Source organism: Sebastes fasciatus, chromosome 9 (assembly GCF_043250625.1).
Source record: "Sebastes fasciatus isolate fSebFas1 chromosome 9, fSebFas1.pri, whole genome shotgun sequence".
NCBI lineage: Eukaryota > Metazoa > Chordata > Actinopteri > Perciformes > Sebastidae > Sebastes > Sebastes fasciatus.
In genome coordinates, this window is record NC_133803.1 from 34771802 (window position 1) to 34792311 (window position 20510).

Here is a 20510-nt window from a genome sequence, read left to right on the forward strand (position 1 = left end):
GTATACAGTAAATTCTTCTGTTGTTTTGTATGTAGACCTCTGTATGTGCAACTTTGTGTTGGTTGGGATGTTCACTGTGTACATTGTTTTTGTGGGGAAAATAAAATATATTTGTTACCGTGTATTTGTGTGTTCTGAGTATAAAAACAATATTCTAAAATATTTTACAACACACTTATGTATGTACTGTCTGTAGTAATGTATGTGCTGTCTGTAGTAATGTATGTACTGTCTGTAGTAATGTATGTACTGTCTGTAGTAATGTATGTACTGTCTGTAGTAATATATGTACTGTCTGTAGTAAGTGTAACACTGAACAAAAAAAGGGCCTAAGTCATTATGATGAATGGAGAAGAAGTGTTTTCCATTCATCATAGTGTTTTACATTGAGCACATCAGTGTTCAACTGGTTCTTATAAATGTCTATTCATATGATGGTTTGTGTGTGTCATTTGAAAACAAAATACCATTTTGAGAAGAAATAACATTGTTTTGAATGTAAAGTTTAATTTTGCAGGAGAATTGAGGGGTTTTGCCCATTGTGTGTGTGTTTTTGGATTTGTGTGTAGAGTTCTGAGAGTATGAGGCATGCTTTCAGAAAATGTGTGTAAACAATCGAGAAAAACTGTAAAGGGACAGTACACTTTTTCTTCTTCTTCTTTGGTGTTTATTGGCGGTTGGCAAACCAGCTTAAAGGTGCATTACCTCCACCTGTTGGACTGGAGGGGGAGCAGGAGATTTGCAAGGAAATAAATAAAAAAATAAAAAAATAATAATAATAATCCAAAATGATATATATATACATACACATAGAAAAACAAGAAATCACAGGTTGGATTTGGGTCCACTATTGACTGGAATTAAATAATACTAAAATAAACAGATCCCTCCTCTAAACAGATAGATGGGTAGTTACCATGTTCAGCGGTGGAAGAAGTACCTCTATCACCAAAATGTACTTAAAGTATCAGAAGTAAAAGTACTCATTATACAGTACGACCCATTTCATGGTATATCCTGTATTATATATCAATGGATTATAATTATTAATGTGTACATTCTGGAGGATCGAACCTGGCAAAATAAAAAATAAATAAATGACTCGATTAATAAATAAATATGCCACTAAATATAGCAAAAATAATATCAAGAATAAATGTAGCCATTAATCAATTGATAAAATGTGACATAAATTGATAATTCTGTCATATTTATTTATATTTGTATTTATTCCCTTATTTATTTACTCCTTTTATTTATTCATTGATCTATTTTTACATTTATTTATTTATTTTGCATTATTATTTATTTATTTATTCCTGCACGATTTTCCTTTTGCATTTCACTCCTTATTTATTTCCCAAAACTTACTTACTGTAATGACTGTGTATGAGCCGTTCACCTATTTATTTCTGTATTTTCTTTATACATATACTTCAAACTAAAATACTTATGTAATAAGAAAATCCCTTAATTACAAAATTAAGTAAAATTCTTAAAAAATAAGTAAATAACTAAATTATAAAAATCATCAAATCCTTTATTACAGCATTAAGTGACATTCTTATAAAATTAACAAAATCCATCATTAGAAAAAAATGTAGTAAAAGTAAAATCCTGAATTATAAATTTGTGTAAATTTGTTAAGTACAACATCAAGAAAATTCCCAAAGTACAAAATTTGGTAAATTCCTTAAATACAAAAGTGAAATTCATAGAAATTAAGCACATTCTTTAAGTGCAAAATTAAGTAATCTCCTTATGTACAAAAATTAGCCAAATTCAACTGAAATCAAATTAAGTAAAATTCTTATGTAATAAGAAATTTCCTTAATTAAAACAATTAAGTAAAATTCTTAAATAAATAAGTAAATTACTTAATTATGAAAATTTGCAAAATTCTTGTTTACAGCATTAAGTGAAATTCTTATGAAATAAGCAAAATCCTTCATTAGAAAAAAAATTAGTAAAAGTAATATCTTCAATTACAAATTTTCCTTATGTACAAAATTAAGCAAAATTCTAATGAAATACTAAAATTCCTTCATCACACTATAAGCTGTTAATACTCTTATATTTTTGCTCCCATTTGTATTATTATGGTTATTTCATAAGCTAAATGTGGTCCTGCTCACAACAATAAATGAGCCATGTGAACCACAAGGCTAAAGTGAGCTCATAAAGTTCATGTGTCACTAACCAGATGAAACTGGTGTGAAAACAGCCTCTGGTTTTTAATACTCTACTTTGTTTGCTGGCTACATGACTTTGATTCATTCATTATAGATATTGTTGAATCACAAACACCAACAGATTGTCAACGTGGCAGCAGATGTGCTTCACCAACCCTGGATGTGCTCCAGATCTACAGATCCAACAGTCGGTGACATGTTTTTACTCTGATCTCAGGATGTCATTCTTCAGTTGTCTTCAGATTTGACCGGTAATACAGAGTTTAGAGGATATATATCAATGTTCTACATTTATCTTAATTTAATATAAAGCATTGTTCCCGATCGGCCTGGGTCGGACTCCGGTATTCCTGCTTTCAAGTCTAGTTTTCAATGACACTTTATGTTTGTGAGGTGTTTTTAGAGATCTACATCTTCAGGAGGAACCAATGGGCTACAAGAGACTAACACATTGTTGGTTTTCATGTTGAGAGTGAAACAAATGATAGTATATGATGTAATAGAATAGAAGCAGCCTTCTTGTTTAAAGGGAACATGCGTCTAAAATGAGCTGCTGCTGGGTTGTGTGTTATAAATCCATCTGGATGTGAGATGAGCTCCTTGGAGGTGCTACTCTGCTCCCTGAGCTCCTTCCTCTTCAGCTGCAGGAACACCCAGGTTATAATAATCCGGCTCAGCCTTCTCCCGTCTGCTCGGCCTCTGCCCCCTCTTGCCCTGGAGACACATGACAGCACACAGATGTGACTTCCTGCATCACTCCTCTCTCTTCACTTCAATAAGCACAGACTGAGTGCTTCATGTCAGTCAGCGGTCTGAACAACAGACGTGTGTCAGTACCTTATAGTAGAAGTAAAGGCCAATGTTCGCCAACAGCAGAATCAGCGGCAGGACGATGGCTCTGATGATGAAAGGCCTTAGATCTGATCAAACACATGGACAGTCATCACATCACATCACATGACATCATGAGTCCAACAGCTCCCATTAAACACAAACTGTAGTGACCTGAAATCTAAAAGCACTTCTTCAATCCTCTTTATGTGAATCCAGGCTCTGAGGACGGAGACTGTTCTTTGTTGGACAGATTAGAAAGTCCTCTGAGATTAATCTGTAGAAATACAACTGACGTGACTTTAGAGAGACTTTTATATGTTTACAACCAAACATGCTCCGTCCTCCAGCAGACTGTTTGCTGTTGACATTCATCCACTTTGTACAAGTGTGGTTACTATATGACATGTGGAACACAATGACAGTAGTCACAGTGTCATTCCACAAACAACAACATGCACAGACTTATTATGACTGAACATGTCATAACCCTTAAAGCACTTAGATGAAGTACTACTAGTACTACTTAAATGAAGTACTACTAGTACTACATCTCTCTTTAATCGGTTGTGAGCAGACGTCCTAAAGTGACGTCATCTCCATGTAGAATAAACCTCTAATTTATATTCATGTTTTAATCCCTATGATCTCTGAAGGCTCCGACAAAATTCATCAAACTGAAATAAAAGAAATTCCTTAATTACAAAATTAAGTAAAATTCCTGTGAAATAATAAAATTCCTGAAGTACAAAATTAAGTAAAGTTCTTATGAAATAAGAAAAGTCCTTAATTATTAAAATAAGCCCAATCCTTGATTAGAGAATGAAAGCTTCTCTGTTGTCAGCTGATCATTTCCACATTTTCCAAACCTGCATGTAAACAGTCAGTTTACCTGCGACGGTGAGAGAGATCAGACGGCTCTCAGAGAAGAAGTCGTGAGAAAAAACATAGACGTGATAAACACATCTGTAGCTTCCTTGGTGGGCGGGCTCTGCAGCAGGAAACAGGAAGTGGGCGGAGTGATTGACAGCTGGCAGGTAGTAGTTGAGTGCTGAGGTGGAGGAGGTGAAGGTGAGATGGAAGGAGCCTCCTGGGTACTGTGGCTGGACGGAGCAGCTGATGGTGAAGGTGGAGTCCCTGAGCACGTGAAACCCCTGCTGCTGGGCCTCGGAGACCCGGTCCACGGAGGAGGACCCAGAGATGTTGGGCTGAAGCAGCAGGTCTGTAAACACAGAGAGATGATTGGCTGAGAGCCGGAGCACGTTCAGTCTGAAAACAGCGTGCACTGGTTTGCTACGGTTTCTGGGTTGAACGGCGTGTTTCCTGGAAATGGTGCTCAACAGGCTTTGAGGTGCGTTTCCTCTCATTGGTGGGTGTGTCAGAGGTGTTACCCAATCAGCAGCGACGTGCACGAACCCCGCCGTATTATAAAGGCAGTGCATTAGCGTAGCACAACAGAGTGTTCAATGCACCGCCGTTTACGTTTCATTTTTGTTGAACCTCCGTTCAACAAAGTGGACCTGATCTTGTGTCTCCTCGTCTCTTTGATCCTCGATGCTCCGGCTTGTGATCCAGAAATCGATCTCAGCGCTCCATCTTGAAGGACATCCCAAATCCTAAAATGCATCTGGAGGAGCGAGAAGGCTCGCCGAAGGAGCTATGAGCGACGATACATCCGTGTATACTTTGCGTAAGTCTTCTCGGCGTATGGCGTTCCTCATTACGGATATCCACAACTGAATTATGACTAGTCGTAACTCCAGTTTCAGATATCTACAATTTAATTCTGACTAGTCACAATGAGGTTATAGATACAGCGGGTAAAATAAGTATTGAACACGTCACCATTTTTCTCAGTAAATATATTTCCAAAGGTGCTATTGACATGCAATTTTCACCAGATGTTGGTAACAACCCAAGTAATCTATACATACAAAGAAACCAAAACAAATACGTTCAGAAATTAAGTCATGTGTAATAATGTGGAATGACACAGGGAAAAAGTATTGAACACGCTTACTGATATATATTTAATACTTTGTACAAAAGCCTTTGTTGGTAATGACAGCTTCAAGACGCCTCCTGTATGGAGAAACAAGTCGTATGCATTGCTCAGGTTTGTTTTGGTTTCTTTGTATGTATAGATTACTTGGGTTGTTACCAACATCTGGTGAAAATTGCATGTCAATAACACCTTTGGAAATATATTTACTGAGAAAAATGGTGACGTGTTCAATACTTATTTTACCCGCTGTATCTGTAACTGTTATTAAGGATAGTCAGAACTGAATTACAGATATCTCTAAATGTCATTTGGACTAGTCACAATGAGGTTATAGATATCTGGAATAAGAACTCTGACTAGTCACAATGTGATTACGACTAGTCAGAATGTAGTTGTAGATATCTCTAATGTTAATTCTTGATAGTCAAGCTGAGCTATTAAATGTTAAAACAGCTCTCCATACACTTCTCTACACTTTAGGATGTCATTGTCCTGGATAACTTTACAGTTCAGTCCAATGGAAACCACCGACTGTCACTGTGACGGAGGAAGGAACATACTGGAAACATTACTGTCATAGATGATGTCATAGATGATGTCACTGATGGGCTTACCTGAGCAGGTGAGATTCAGGATGGAGTTAGAGTAATCTGATGTTGCACACTCCCTCAGAGCAGATCCAGACTGAACACAGTCAGACCTGATCCTCCACATAGATCTCTGTGAGGACTCCTCTCTCCGTTCTACAGAAACAGCAGAGCCACAGTCCAAGTCTCTGCAGGCAGCAGCTGCTTCCTTCAGGTTCCAGCCAGAGCCCCTCACTGGTCTCCAGTCTCCCTGATGTTTCAGCTCCAGTGTTCCTGCACAGCGACTGTCTCCTCCCACCAACCTGACAGGCTCTGAACAGAAACAAGAGAGTCGTCAGTAAAAGAATAAAGTGAGTTTCATTAGAACAGAAATGAACCAGATCAGAGCTGCAGCTCCTCTTCTACCTGAGCAGGTGAGTCCAACAGCTTTGCCAGGTGAGCAGGTGTTTCTATCTGAGCCTGAGCTTCTACAGTCCAGGAGAGCAGACTCAGTTCCTCCACACTGGAACTCTTTGGTCCACATTGAAGTCTCCACGTCTCCATAGAGCGCCCCCTGGAGGACTGAAGGAGCCCCACAGCCAAGCTCCCTACAGACCACCTCAGCATCCTGCTGGTCAAAGTCAGCTTCACACACTGAGGACCACCACTGGTTAGAGTGGTTAGTCTTCACCTCCAGTCTGCCTGAGCACAGACTAGTCCCATTCACCAGCCTGACAGAGTCTGGAGAGATGATAGAAGATGAAATAGAGAGAGATAAAAGACACCAGACACTCAATAAAAAGATGTCATTAACAACAATTCAGTGATTCCAACTGGAGGAGTTCAGAGCGGTCCCTGCCATCGATTATCTAGCAGCACACAGCCTCTTCTCAAGCCTCAGGGCCCTATTTTAACCTTTACATGATATTTTAGCAGATAATTATTAAATAATGTTTATAATAAAGTAGTTTTAGATAGATTTTGAGGTAAATATTGGGGTAATTTGGCAGTAATTCTAAAGAAGTATCAAATAGGTTACTTGCTTATTATCACCTAATCACCATGGACGTTGCGGAGCTGTAAAATGAAGTGTTAGCCAACGTAGTGCTATGATGTTGGATGTTACAGGGACTGTGATAAATGTTAATTGCATTAAAAAGTAACTTATTTTACTCAGATTTTATGCATATGATGTTGTGTTCTTTATACTATGACAGTTTTCCTAAAAATAAATAAAATTAAATTAAATATATGGTGATATAGTGAATGATAACCCCTGTATCATGATACGCATCATATCACCAGATTCTTTCCAATACACAGCCCTGATGTAATAGAATAAATCCAGCCTTCTGGTTTAAAGGGAACATTCATATAAAATGAGCTGCTGGTGGGTGAATATAGAATTTAGTTAAAATAACACACAAATTGATGAAATAGAAATGTGAACAGAGACACCTGTGACGTATCAAAGAGGCCACATGTCATATTTAATTGATGTGGCTTTAAAATGACGGCTCTGAGGAGAGGAGGTCTCATTTTGTTAAAAGCCTGTTGCCTCAACTCCTCTCTCCTCGCGTCTCTTCCTCGCCTCCTCAGCTCACATCTCTGGTGGGCGGGACTAAGACGCGAGGAGAGGAGGCGAGGAAAGGAATGGAGGATGTAGGAACTGTGAAATGGGAAAGGCCTCCAGACAGACAGGTGTGTCCTGTCAGGTGAAGCTCAGCAGTCTGTGGAGAGTTTGAAGCTTTCAGAAACAAGCCCACTTCTATGACAAACTGTTTAAACATTTAATAGCTGGACAGCAGATTCATCAGAGATATCTGCAGCGCTGTTTAGACTAGTCATAACTCTAATTCTATACATCTCTAATTACATTTAGACTAGTACGATTAAAACTACTTTTACCATTCATGTGTATGAGGTTCCTCATTACGGATATCTACAATTTAATTCTGACTAGTCATAATGAGGTTATAGATATCTGGAATAAGAACTCTGACTAGTCACAATGTGATTACGACTAGTCAGAATGTAGTTGTAGATATCTCTAATGTTAATTCTTGATAGTCAAGCTGAGCTATTAAATGTTAAAACAGCTCTCCATACACTTCTCTACACTTTAGGATGTCATTGTCCTGGATAACTTTACAGTTCAGTCCAATGGAAACCACCGACTGTCACTGTGACGGAGGAAGGAACATACTGGAAACATTACTGTCATAGATGATGTCATAGATGATGTCACTGATGGGCTTACCTGAGCAGGTGAGATTCAGGATGGAGTTAGAGGAACCTGATGTTGCACACTCCCTCAGAGTAGATCCAGACTGAACACAGTCAGACACGATCCTCCAGACAGATCTGTATGAGGACTCCTCTCTCTGTTCTACAGAAACAGCAGAGCCACAGTCCAAGTCTCTGCAGGCAGCTGCTGCTTCCTTCAGGGTCCAGAGATAGTCATAGTCAACCACTGGTCTCCAGTCTCCCTGATGTTTCAGCTCCAGTGTTCCTGCACAGCGACTGTCTCCTCCCACCAACCTGACGGACTCTGAACAGAAACAAGAGAGTCGTCAGTAAAAGAAGTGAATTTAAGAAAAGATTAAACTGAGACTTGACTTTATTTCTTTATTTCTCTTTTTTTATTTACCTGTTGAGTTGTGATTTTCTTCAGCCTGGAGTCCTGTAGAAATACACAAATATTTATTGTTTAAGTATATTTATGGAGACGTGACGGAGCCGCTGGCGGGGTGCCTTGAGACCGGCCGTCAGTCATGTGAGATAAAAGCTGTTAATATGTCACTTTATTTAGTTTTAATATGTATTAATGCGAGAAAGTAAACTTAGATTCCCAATATGTGTTCAGTTTATCCAAATAACGCCTGTTTGGAAATGTCTTGCAACGGTTTTGGAGATGTGACGGAGCCGCTGGCAGGGTGCCTTGAGACCGGCCCGGCCATCAGTCATGTGATGCGTCTTGCTTGAGTATACTTCAGTGTTTACAGTCTGCAAACTTAATCCTTCATTTAGTCGGCAGTACGCAGAACAATAAGTGAATCTTTCAGTATTTCATGATTGTGGATTCAGTACATAGCGGTGCTAATTTCAGGATCTACTCCAGTCCGCTGTGCACTAATAAAGGCGGTGTGGTAAATTATGTCATGAAAGCAGAATAAAGTGTGTATAAGATTATTATTTATTATTTAAAAAAGTTATATCAAAGAATGTAAACACAAAGGCAAACGGTAACATTTATTCATGCTAAACTTGCAAATAAACACATTTTACTAAAAAGTGTTTAGTATTTCTCAATTCTCAGTGACTTCAAGAATAACAAGTTGAAGTTATACAAAAAATAACAATGCTGCCTGTTATATAAATAATTTGTTATTTATGGCCAGCTGCCTTTTTATTTCTCAGAAACTTAAATAAATAAAATGTGCACAAAACAACACTGCAAAACTGGTATTTTGTGTGATTCTTCAACTAATCACACAATAATGCTTGTCACAACTTTGACTTGGTGTTTATTATCCATCAGTAGCAATATCTAGGTTCTTTTGTAGATTAAAACTACTAAAAATCGGCCCAATGGCATCACGTGACGGACACGGGTGTTGCAGTACCGCCGTTTGGCCACTACAAACCAACGACGGTACGTTTTTTTACAATTTTCGTATGCTATTTCATTATTAAATTCACTTTGATTCACCATCAATTTTCATAAAACTGCCAATATTCAGCCTTTCTAGTTCATTGCGCTGGTTAGCATTATAGCTAGGCTAATGTTAGCGTTTAGCAGACACCTGGAACGTCTGGAAGGGTATAGCCAAACAGAGGCAGAGTAGAGGCGGGCATACTGAGTCGGACTGGACTTTGACTATGTTGGTGCCTTGGCCTCCAGGAACTAGCCCTGTAGCTTTCAGCCTCCTTGCCCAAGGTGCTTTGTAGATATGGCCTCTGTCCACTCGGCATACCCGAGGCTCTGCAGTAAGGTATGTGAAGTGGACAAATCAAGTCCACTTCACATACCTTACTGCAGAGCCTCAGGTATGCCGAGTGGACCTTGTCCAATGGCAATACCTCGGCCAATCGTAGCGACTTGGAATTGGATTTCTGTCTCTCAGAGTGTTTTGATCCATTTTATCAATTTTCTCTGATTTACTTCGAACTTGGCACACGGGAAGCTCCGCCTCCAGGAAAGGAACAAATCAATGGTTTTGGAAATATAAACACTGACAATGTCAATGTTAATGTATTACCAGTGGACACGTTGACCTTTCTTGACCTTTAACCAGTTAAGGACATATTTTGGGCATCGTCCGATGTCAATACCCGAATGATTAAGGACAACCCCGTTCAATGGCAATACCCAAAGAGCCTGCCATCTGGTGGACAGATGAAGGGTTGCGCTGAGAGCGCAGACAATTCGGGAAAACTTTGTAATATCATAACTCCGGGGGGGGAAAGGGCCAGAGCTCCAGTTTTCGGCCCCCTCGATCATCTTAAAATGTAGTTAATTTAATAATGATAATAATAATAATTTGGATTTATATAGCGCCTTTCAAGAAACCCAAGGACGCCTCAACATAGACATAAACAAACACAACAAATGGAACATAACAGTAGCTAGGGGCCATAGGCCTTGGTGAAGACGTGGGTTTTGAGAAGTCTTTTGAAGCTGTCAGCTCGATGTATAACAGCCAGCCCGCCGCCACGACCCATGGAGCGAGGCTTCTGTATGTAGACATATCCAGGGGGAGTGGCTTGATTAAGTGCCATGAAATCCTGCTGATTTTGCAAAGTCTCTGTTAGGCAGAGAAAGTCGATTTTCCTGTCAGTGATGATATCATGGATGAGTAGTGCTTTATTGTTAATTGAGCGAGCAATCTGCAGCATAAATGTTGCACTGTTGTAGTGAATGCTGGGGAATTTAGAGCCCTTTCCTTGATTTTTAGGACCCCGTCTATGTACGTATGTCTATATATATGTCTCTATATATATATGTATATGTCTATTATATACATGTCTGAGTATACATGTCTATATATATATATGTCTATATATACATGTCAATGTATATATGTCTATGTATACATGTCTAAGTATGCATGTCTCTATATACACAGTATATGTCTATGTATACATGTCTATATATATCTATGTATATATGTCTGTGTATACATGTCTATGTGTATATATATATATACATATATATATATATGTATATATATATATATGTCTGTGGTCTCTCCTGTTTTTGTCCTCAGTGATGAATACGTTGGGTTTCCTGTAGCTGCTTCACAATAAAAGTCCACTGTGTTGGTCCAGTTGAGGTGTTTTAATGTGAAGCAGCAGCAGCAGGAATTGTTGTGTTAGCATTAGCAGTAAGTCTATGCAGCTCAGATCCGGCTGTAGGAGAGTGAACAGGAGACAGTGAGGCTGATATCAATCAGAGCAGCTTACAAACAGCATCACTGATAACGTGCTGCATCGTTTCCTCTCAATGTGTCATGAGTCTGAATCTATGGCGGACTCAGTCACTAACCATGAAGCCCACCGCCCAGAGAGATCATTACTGAGTACACATACGGCTACACTGACTACAGCAATAACAACTGACTAAAGGTAGAATCAAACACTTGGTTTGATTTGGTGAAAATATTAAAGATTATAACCAGGGCTGTCAAAGTTAATGTGTTAAAGCAAAAATGTTTTAGTGCCATTCATTTCTTTAATGCATTAACACAACTTGTGATTTTAAGGTTGTAGCGGCTCAGTTTTAAAGCTGGAGTGAAGATACAGGTATCATATGAGACTAGAACACATAAGGAAAAGGCATGTCCGTTTTCAAAGGGGGCCCTTATCCCTTAACTTATTTATTTCTGTATTCTTTTCTTTATACATTTCTACTTCATTATGAAAATTAGGAAAATATTCTGGAATATATTTGTCATTGTTTTGTGTTGTTAATTGATTTGCAATAATAAATATATAGATACATTTGCATAAAGCAGCATATTTGTCCACTCCCATGTTGATAAGAGGATTAAATACCTGACAAATCTCCCTTTAAGGTTAATTTAGAACAGATATAAAAATGTGTGATTAATCATGATTAACTATTTTAATTGATTGACAGCCCTAGTATTTATGTATTCATTTTATTAACATTTAAATGTATCTATTTATCTTTGCATTTATTTTCTTTTTATTTTAAATTAATAAATTAATTTAAACATCATTAAATTGTATTTATTTATTTTCCCTTTGTATTTTCTTCCTTATTTATTTCCCCCAACTTATATATTGCTGTTTTCTTTTCTTTATACATTTATACTTCATTATGAAAATTAGGACAATATTCTGGACAATATCTGTCATTGTTTTGTGTTGTTAATTGATTTGCAATAATAAATATATCGATACATTTGCATAAAGCAGCATATTTGTCCACTCCCATGCTGATAAGAGTGTTAAATAGTTGACAATTCTCCCTTTAAGGTTAATTTAGAACAGATATAAAAATGTGTGATTAATCATGATTAACTATTTTAATCGATTGACAGCCTTGGTATTTATGTATTAATTTTATTAACATTTATATTTATTTATATATAAAAATATATAACATATAATATATATAAAAGTGTGTGATTAAAACTAAATAACCATGTATGTTTTTTTGGACAGAGCCATGCTAGGTGTTTCCCCCTGTTTCCACTCTTTATGCTAAGCTAAGCTAACCATGTCCTGACGCCAAATGTTGAACTCTGCCTTTAATATTCTACAACAGCACTTTTCTTATTGCATTCAACACACACACACACACACACACACACACACACACACACACACACACACACACACACACACACACACACACACACGCACATACACAAACTTGTTTTCCTCCCTTGTGGGGTCGCAATGTTTTTGCCCAGTTGTGGGGTCCACCCTTTCCAGCGGTTCTACACCTCTGTAAAAAACATCAGGCCAGATCATCTTCTCCAGTGACGTCTAATCGTTCAGCTGAGGTGACCTCTTATCAGTTGATAAAAACCCGTTAATTTAAACAAACTTCAGGCAACTTGGAAGCATCAAAATATCAGCGATCAGTTAACAGGAAATCCAGAAATCATGACGCTTAATGTCAGTAAAATGCACGCAGCGCGTTCCCGTTCTCTCTGTGACAGTTTAACCCAGACTACTGGCTTCAGGGCCAGATCCGGCCCCCGAAATAATTTGATAAGACCGCCGTTATAATAACAGTAATAATGAATTTTGTTCATATAGAACACTTATAGCGCAATTTATGCTTCCCATAAACATTAAAACAATCATAATACAACCTTAAAACATTTTACACAAAAGAACCATTAAAAGTGTTAAAATAGGATAAATAAAATTAAAGACTGAACATTTAGAGACCAAGTTTAAAACACAGATATATAAAAATGTGCTATTAATCATGATTAACTATTTTAATCTATTGAAAGTCGTAGTATTTATGTATTCATTTTATTAACATTTAAATGTATTTATTTATTTTCTATTTATTTTAAATTAATAAATTAATTTATAAATTATTAAATTGTATTTATTTATTTATTTTCCCTTTGCAATTTCTTCACTATTTAATTCCCAAAACGTATTTATTTATGTTTTCTTTTCTTTATACATTTCTACTTCATTATGAAAATAAGTACAATATTCTGGATAATATCTGTCATTGTTTTGTGTTGTTAATTAATTTACAATAAAAAATATATAAATACATTTGCATAAAGCAGCATATTTGTCCACTCCCATGTTGATAAGAGGATTAAATACTGACAAATCTCCCTTTAGTTAATTTTGAACAGATAGAAAAATGTGTGATTAATCATGATTAACTATTTTAATTGATTGACAGTCCTAGTATTTATGTATTCATTTTATTGACATTTAAATTGATATATTTATTTTTGCATTTATTTTCTATTATTTTAAATTAATAAATTAATTTATAAATAATTAAATTGTATTTATTTATTTTCCCTTTGCATTTTCTTCCTTATTTATCTCCCCAAGTTTATATATTGCTGTATTCTTTTCTTTATACATTTCTACTTCATTATGAAAATTAGTACAATATTCTGGACAATATCTGTCATTGTTTTTCAATAATGTATATATATATATATATAAATAAATACATTTACATAAAGCAGCATATTTGTCCACTCCCATGTTGATAAGAGTATTAAATACTTGACAAATCTCCCTTTAAGGTTCAATTTGAACGGATATAAAAATGTGTGATTAATTTGTGATTAATCCAGATTAACTATTTTAATCAATTTGAATGTGTACGGTTTTACAGCATCCATGTTCCCTGTTTGCCTTTTCTTCCTTTGAGTGTGTAGGTGATGTGATCTGATGTGTGTGGAGGTGATCAGTGTCGGTGCAGCTGCGTAGGGCCACACAAATCCTTTTTTCCTTTAAATTAGGAAATAAATATGCTGCTTTATGCAAATGTATGAATATATTTATTATTGGAAATCACATCTTACTAGTACGTACTGCTAGTATAGTATGAGGTTGTACTGCTAGTATAGTATGAGGTTGTACTGCTAGTATAGTATGAGGTTGTACTACTAGTATAGTATGAGGTTGTACTGCTAGTATAGTATGATATGAGGGTGTGTGTGATCAGGTGGTTCTTTGATTTAATGATCAATATAAAGGTGTGAATAATAACACATGATGTGTAAAGCAGAGTCCTACCTGAGCTCCACAGCAGCAGCAGCAGCAGCAGCACCAACAGGTGATCCATGACGTCCAGGTAGACCGTCTCTCTGCTCTGTGTGTGCTGTCCTCACTGGAAGAGCTGCAGCTTCACTCATCATTTACTCTTCTTTAGTTTTACACATGATATTTATCCTCCTCTGACCTGCGTGTCTGAGGAACTGATGTGTTGATAAGAAGCTGTTGACAGATTACTAATTTTAGCACTGTGGTTTCTGTTACCGTGACAACCAGGGCAGGCTGAGATGCTGCTGTCAGATTAATGCTGTCAGAGAGATCTTATCATTTCCAGGTAAATTGTAAATCGTTCAGAGCAGACTGAACTACAGCTGCAACTAACCATTATACCAATAGTTGATGAACCTGTCCGTTCTGTTATTCATGGAATCAATCAGTGAGGAAGGGAAACATCAGGAAACAGTGAAACATGTGCAGCACAGTCTGTCAGAGTCTAAGGTGACGTCTTTAAATGTCTTGTTTAGTCCGTCCAACAGTCCAAAAGTCTCTTCAGAGCTGTCGATACTACAAATACATGTAGGCATTAATTAATTGATAAAATGTCACATAAAAGATCTTTATTTATTTACCTTTGTGTTAATTCGCTACTCTTCTATTTAATTTTTGTCTTTTATATATTTATTTAATTAGTAAACTTTTAATTTTATTTTTGCATTTAATATTTTTATTTTAAATACATTTTTTGAATTTATTTATTCATTATTAAATTGTATGTATTTATTTGTGTATTTATATATTTATTTCTGCATGATTCTTTCTTTTTGCAGACCCACATTCATTTACCAAATTTATTTCTATATTATTATTCTGTTTTAAAATGATGCAGTGGGTGAAGTTACACTTTAATAGGAGCACTGGGGTGTCAGGTGTGACTGTGTGGCATGGTGGTGGTTTACATCTCAGGTCAGGACCGGCTCTGTATGCAAACCTTTTAGAAAAAAAGAAAACGTGGGTGGCCGGCCACATGAACTGAGACATTTACTGATCTAAACTAACTATTAGCTAATATTGGAGAGAATTGTATGTAGGCCGCATCACTGAGTAAATCTCTCTCAGTTTACATGTCTATGTGTTTAGAAGGAGAAAGAGAGCATGCTAGACCCGGCAGCTCACGGTTTTGTTCCCGTAGTCCAAAGGTACTCGGTCCGAAGATACCCGAGGGCCGAGCACCAAAGCAGCAATGAAACAGACCAACGTTTCATATGCTATTTCATTATTAAAGACACTTTGATTCAACATCAATTTTCATAAAACTGCCAATATTCGGGCCTTTCTAGTTCATTGCTCTGGTTAGCATTATACAAACGTTAAAACAATGTTCATAGTGTGTGAGAAAAGAATCTTTTATAGATGTTAGCGTTTAGCAGACGTCTGGAAGGTGTCACAGCCCGGCTCTAGAGCTGTGACCAAAACGGGAGACACGCAGGTATACTGAATAAATAAAGAGATTTATTAACCTAAAACTGTAAAAAGTCAAAAGAATGTCTGGGAGGAGTCTGTAGAGTCAGTAGTGTAGGGAGGGGATGTGTGAAATTGTGCTGCATGGATGTTGTGCTGTAAAACAAAGACAAAGAACCAAAACCATTTAACAAAGGGGAAATGTGCATGAGGAGGTCTGCCGGACCCAGACTGCTGCAGGCTCTGGCTTTAAGCAGGTAGCTCATCTGGCCCAGGTGTGTCTCATGCTGCTGATTAGCCTCATCAGGTCTGCAGCCCTGATGAGAGAAAGCAAACACAGTACAAGATCCAAACACAGAGGGGCCGTCACAAAGGGTATAGCCAAACAGAGCAGAGTAGGGTCGGGCACACTGGGTCGGCTCGCCCAGCGAGTCATGAAATCTCCCATAGAACTATATACATAGACGCCGCATTGGACGCTTCAGGCCGTTGCGGCGATACGTCAACGTAGCCTTTATGGACCTGGCCAGACTGGCCTGTAACCCTGTACTAGTGAACGGGGGAGCTGCCGTTTTTCTGGATAAAAAGCACTATAACGTCTACATTCCTCAACCGATTTCAACCAGTCGTTATTATATTAAAGGGTTTATGATGTACGAGGAGTAGAAAAATAAAGTTTAGTCTCCAGTTACTTAGAATCTGGATAGTTCATCTCTAATCGCTGCTAGACGCTCAGGAGACGAGTGTGCACCGTAGGCTGACATGAACTGAATTACTGACCTGATAGAAAATAATTCATTTATCAGAAGGAACTGTTAAAACTCACGTTTGTCCAGTATGGCTTTGACTTACTTTCCCTCTTTAAGGTTAATACTTGTAGAGATGTCCCTGTATAATATAATATAATATAATGAAGTGTAATGTAATGTAATATAATGTAATGTAATATAATGAAATGTCATCCTCCGTTTCAGCAATCATGCTTTCAATCTATAGGCTATCCCTAACACTGCTACTTATTGTGTTTGAGTCTCTTTGTGGTTGTTTTATAACTTATTGTGGTTGTTTTATAACTTATTGTGGTTGTTTTGAGTGTCTTTGAGGTTGTTTTGAGTGTCTTTGTCGCAGCCTTTGCGTTTGTTAAATTCTGTCCGTTAAAGATGATCTTTACAGACGGTGAACTCTAGTAGTAGTCGTTAACTCTTCTGAGCTGCGTGTCTGAGGAACTGATGTGTTGATAAGAAGCTGTTGACAGATTACTAATTTTAGCACTGTGGTTTCTGTTACCGTGACAACCAGGGCAGGCTGAGATGCTGCTGTCAGATTAATGCTCTCAGAGTGTTCTTATCGTTTCCAGGTTAAATGAGTCGACCTCAGCAGAGAGTCGTTCAGAGCAGACTGAACTACAGCTGCAACTAACTGTTATACCAATAGTTGATGAATCTGTCCGTTCTGTTATTCATGGAATCAATCAGTGAGGAAGGGAAACATCAGGAAACAGTGAAACATGTGCAGCACAGTCTGTCAGAGTCTAAGGTGATGTCTTTCGACATGGTGCAGGAGGATATTTTAGTGTTTCAGTGGGTCTGAAGCTGTGAATAAAAACTTGATGTTGGTGTGTGTGATCAGTTTGTTCTCTGATTTAAAGATCAATATAAAGGTGTGAATAATAACGTTTAAAGCAGAGTCCTACCTGAGCTCCACAGCAGCAGCAGGTGATCCACGACGTCCAGGTAGACCGTCTGTCTGCTCTGTGTGTGCTGTCCTCACTGGAAGAGCTGCAGCTTCACTCATCATTTACTTCTCTTTAGTTTTACAGTGAAGACTCCTCATCTGACTGAGTCTCTGTCACACGATCAGGTCCTTCTGTCGGCCGTGTTTACAGTTTGACCAGTGGATCAGACATTGTTTTTGCCTTTTTACTTATTTATTTTTTTATTTTTATTTTACCTTTGTTTCCAAATGACTCCCCCTTTTTTTGTTTCATTTGTATGTGATGTGAAAATGTGATGTCTGTGATGTGTTTGGGGGTGAAATGTCCCTTTAGTGGCTGGTTGTGACTTCCTGTTTGTCCTGCAGATGGCAGAAACTGCCCATTTTTAGCACCTCAGCAGCAGCAACACCATTTAAAGTTTGTCTCGTCCAGCCTGTAATATGTTGACAATATACCGGCAAAAGCCAAAATTAACTCCCAGACACCAGGAGTCCAAAATCAACATCATGGCACTTTGTGATGAAAATGCTTTGTGTGTTTTGTAAAGAAAAAGAACATTACAATAGATTGTTTATAACACCATATTTTGAACACATTCATATTGTACCATAAAGGAGAGGGTGGGACCATATTTCCATCTACAGTATGATGATGAAACGAGAGATTGATTGAAAGAAAGCCTCTGTAGAAAAGTCTGACATTCTAAAACATTCTTCACGTGTGTACAACGGCGACGGGATCATCCCCACGCTGATTTTATCGAGACAGAATCTTAATGAGCTGCTGAAGTCAGTTTAAATGCAGGAGACGGGTCGATATGAAAAACTCAATCTCAACATGTTCACCTTTTGGAGAAAAAAAATGTGCATGCAATATAATGAGGCTGCACACTGACGCCTGCATGACACTCTGTAATATAAATGTCATGCAGAAGGGCAGCGGCGGAGGAAAAGGGCAAAGCATTTTCCTAATTGCGGCAATTTGGACGAGTAACCTTAAGATTTGCAATCCCACCCTGTTAGACGGTAAACTGTTTTAGGAAATAAGACAACATTCTCTCTGACAATTACTAATTCTGCTAACCATAGTCAAATTAGTTTGGGGAAGAATGGTGTGTCTTGGTTCTTTGAAGGATTACAGTTATTATTGATAATGTGTAGCCGTCACAAGTGTTTGACAAAGACAGAATCTTAATAAGTTGCTGAAGTGGAAAACCAGACAACTGATCAATAAATAATCAAAAGCACATCACACATATCTTTCAAATTGAATACTTCATTTATAAAGAAATCTATAGATCACATAATGAGGCACTACCTGATCCTAAAACCGTAAGCATTTTTGGGATGAAAACTTTACAGCGTGAAGCAGGATGTCTCCGTGCTGCAGAAACAAGACCCAAACAGGAGAGTTAAAGACCTCAGACTAATGCTGAGCACATCCAGAATAACAAATAAGAGTTTACTGCTGCAGGCTGGGGAGCTTTTCATAGTTTGACATCGTGTCCTGTGGAAAAACAACACAATACCCTCATGGACGGGTTATGAGACGATGGGCTCAATTTAATGAAAGGAAAATTTTCAAGATAAAAACACACACTAACCTGCATGTGTTTGTGTATACAGTATAGCTCTAAGACCATATCATGGCAATGCGTAACAAAATTTAGTATGAATGCACCTTCAGAAAGCTGTGATGGCCGAGTGGTTAAGGTGTTGGATTTGAAATCCAATGGGGAATCCCCGCGTAGGTTCAAATCCTGCTCACAGCGTCGATCTCTTTGGTTAATATAATGAAGTAATCAACTGTTGCTATAAGCACTATAAATATGGGTCATTACATTGTGAAACTTGAAAGCAACACGTTCTAACATGTAAAACTGAATGAAACGTCATGTTTTGAACACACAAAGAAGGGCTTCTTTAGGTTTAGGCAACAAAACTACAAGTTCTTTAGGTTTAGGTAACAAAACTACAAGTTCTTTAGGTTTAGGCAACAAAACTACAACTTCTTTAGGTTTAGGTAACAAAACTACAAGTTCTTTAGGTTTAGGCAACAAAACTACAACTTCTTTAGGTTTAGGTAACAAAACTACAACTTCTTTAGGTTTAGGCAACAAAACGACAACTTATTTAGGTTTAGGTAACAAAACTACAACTTCTTTAGGTTTAGGCAACAAAACTACAACTTCTTTAGGTTTAGGCAACAAAACTACAACTTCTTTAAGATAAGGCAAAAAAAACAAAACAATTACGTTTAGGGAAAAACATTGTGTTTTGGGTTAGAATAACTACAAAAACAACAACACATTGTCGGTTTCACACAAGATGTGAACTCTGGTCTCCTGGGTGAAAACACTGTGGTTTGAGTCCTATCCATCTTCCCCTTATGGAGTTTCACGTTGTCTAAACTACAACACATGACCTCCGCTTCTGCTTCTGTCATAATTACTACGACCACTAGAGGTCACTGTTGTCTTGTTTTTTACCTTCTTTCGGTGATCTTCCATGTGAATAGATGATAAATCCTACTAGTGGGTGTAGTAGGCCCCTATTGACCCACATCTATGGGGCTTATAGCGACCGATAGTGCCTATGTAACAGCCTGACAACATTCTAATCGGCTGAAATCTACAATGAAAGCTGATATTAAATTAATCTTCTCATTGAGTTACTAATATAGAGAAAATGATATGTAGTAGCTGTGATGGCCGAGTGGTTAAGGCGTTGGATTCAAAATGGGGTTTCCCCGCGTAGGTTCAAATCCTGCTCACAGCGTTGATCTAGAGATAAAATTAATAAATAAAATTAACCTATTTTTCAGACTTTTTTTTTCTGACATTTTCCAGATACTTTTCTAACATTTTTCAGACTTTTTTAAGGACATTTTTCAGAGTTTTCATTTTGGAAAATTTTCATAATTTTCTTTTACAGACATTTTTCAGACTTTTTTTTGTACGTTTTTCATATATTTTTTTTTTTTGTAAATTTAATTAA

At 37.4% G+C, this 20510-nt stretch overlaps 1 protein-coding gene, 1 long non-coding RNA gene and 1 other non-coding gene across 3 annotated transcripts; 1 reads left to right on the top strand and 2 right to left on the bottom strand.

The window, feature by feature from the left end:
* Positions 1-1939: 1939 nt before the first annotated feature.
* Positions 1940-4352, bottom strand: LOC141774622 (uncharacterized). The gene is made up of 3 exons (XR_012595385.1): positions 3916-4352; positions 3030-3112; positions 1940-2906 (listed from the first exon to the last, which is right to left on the bottom strand). It is a non-coding gene; the product is annotated as an uncharacterized LOC141774622 (long non-coding RNA).
* Positions 4353-4607: 255 nt separating this feature from the next.
* On the bottom strand, positions 4608-17594 carry LOC141773602 (scavenger receptor cysteine-rich type 1 protein M130-like). The gene is made up of 5 exons (XM_074645445.1): positions 17494-17594; positions 7855-8135; positions 6021-6335; positions 5643-5927; positions 4608-4639 (listed from the first exon to the last, which is right to left on the bottom strand). Exons 1-5 carry the CDS (start codon positions 17592-17594, stop codon positions 4608-4610), a joined length of 1014 nt encoding a protein of 337 aa, XP_074501546.1.
* Positions 17595-19203: 1609 nt separating this feature from the next.
* trnas-uga (transfer RNA serine (anticodon UGA)) lies at positions 19204-19285 on the top strand. Its single transcript has one exon. It is a non-coding gene; the product is annotated as a tRNA-Ser (tRNA).
* Positions 19286-20510: the final 1225 nt, after the last annotated feature.

Coding starts and splice junctions, on each gene's coding strand:
- LOC141773602 (XM_074645445.1), bottom strand. CDS start 17,594: ATGAGTGAAGCTGCAGCTCTTCCAGTGAGGACAGCACACACAGAGCAG. Junction 5,928..6,020: donor TGTTGGACTCACCTGCTCAG/GTAGAAGAGGAG, acceptor GTTTCTGTTCAG/AGCCTGTCAGGTTGGTGGGA. Junction 4,640..5,642: donor CCTGAATCTCACCTGCTCAG/GTAAGCCCATCA, acceptor GATGCATTTTAG/GATTTGGGATGTCCTTCAAG.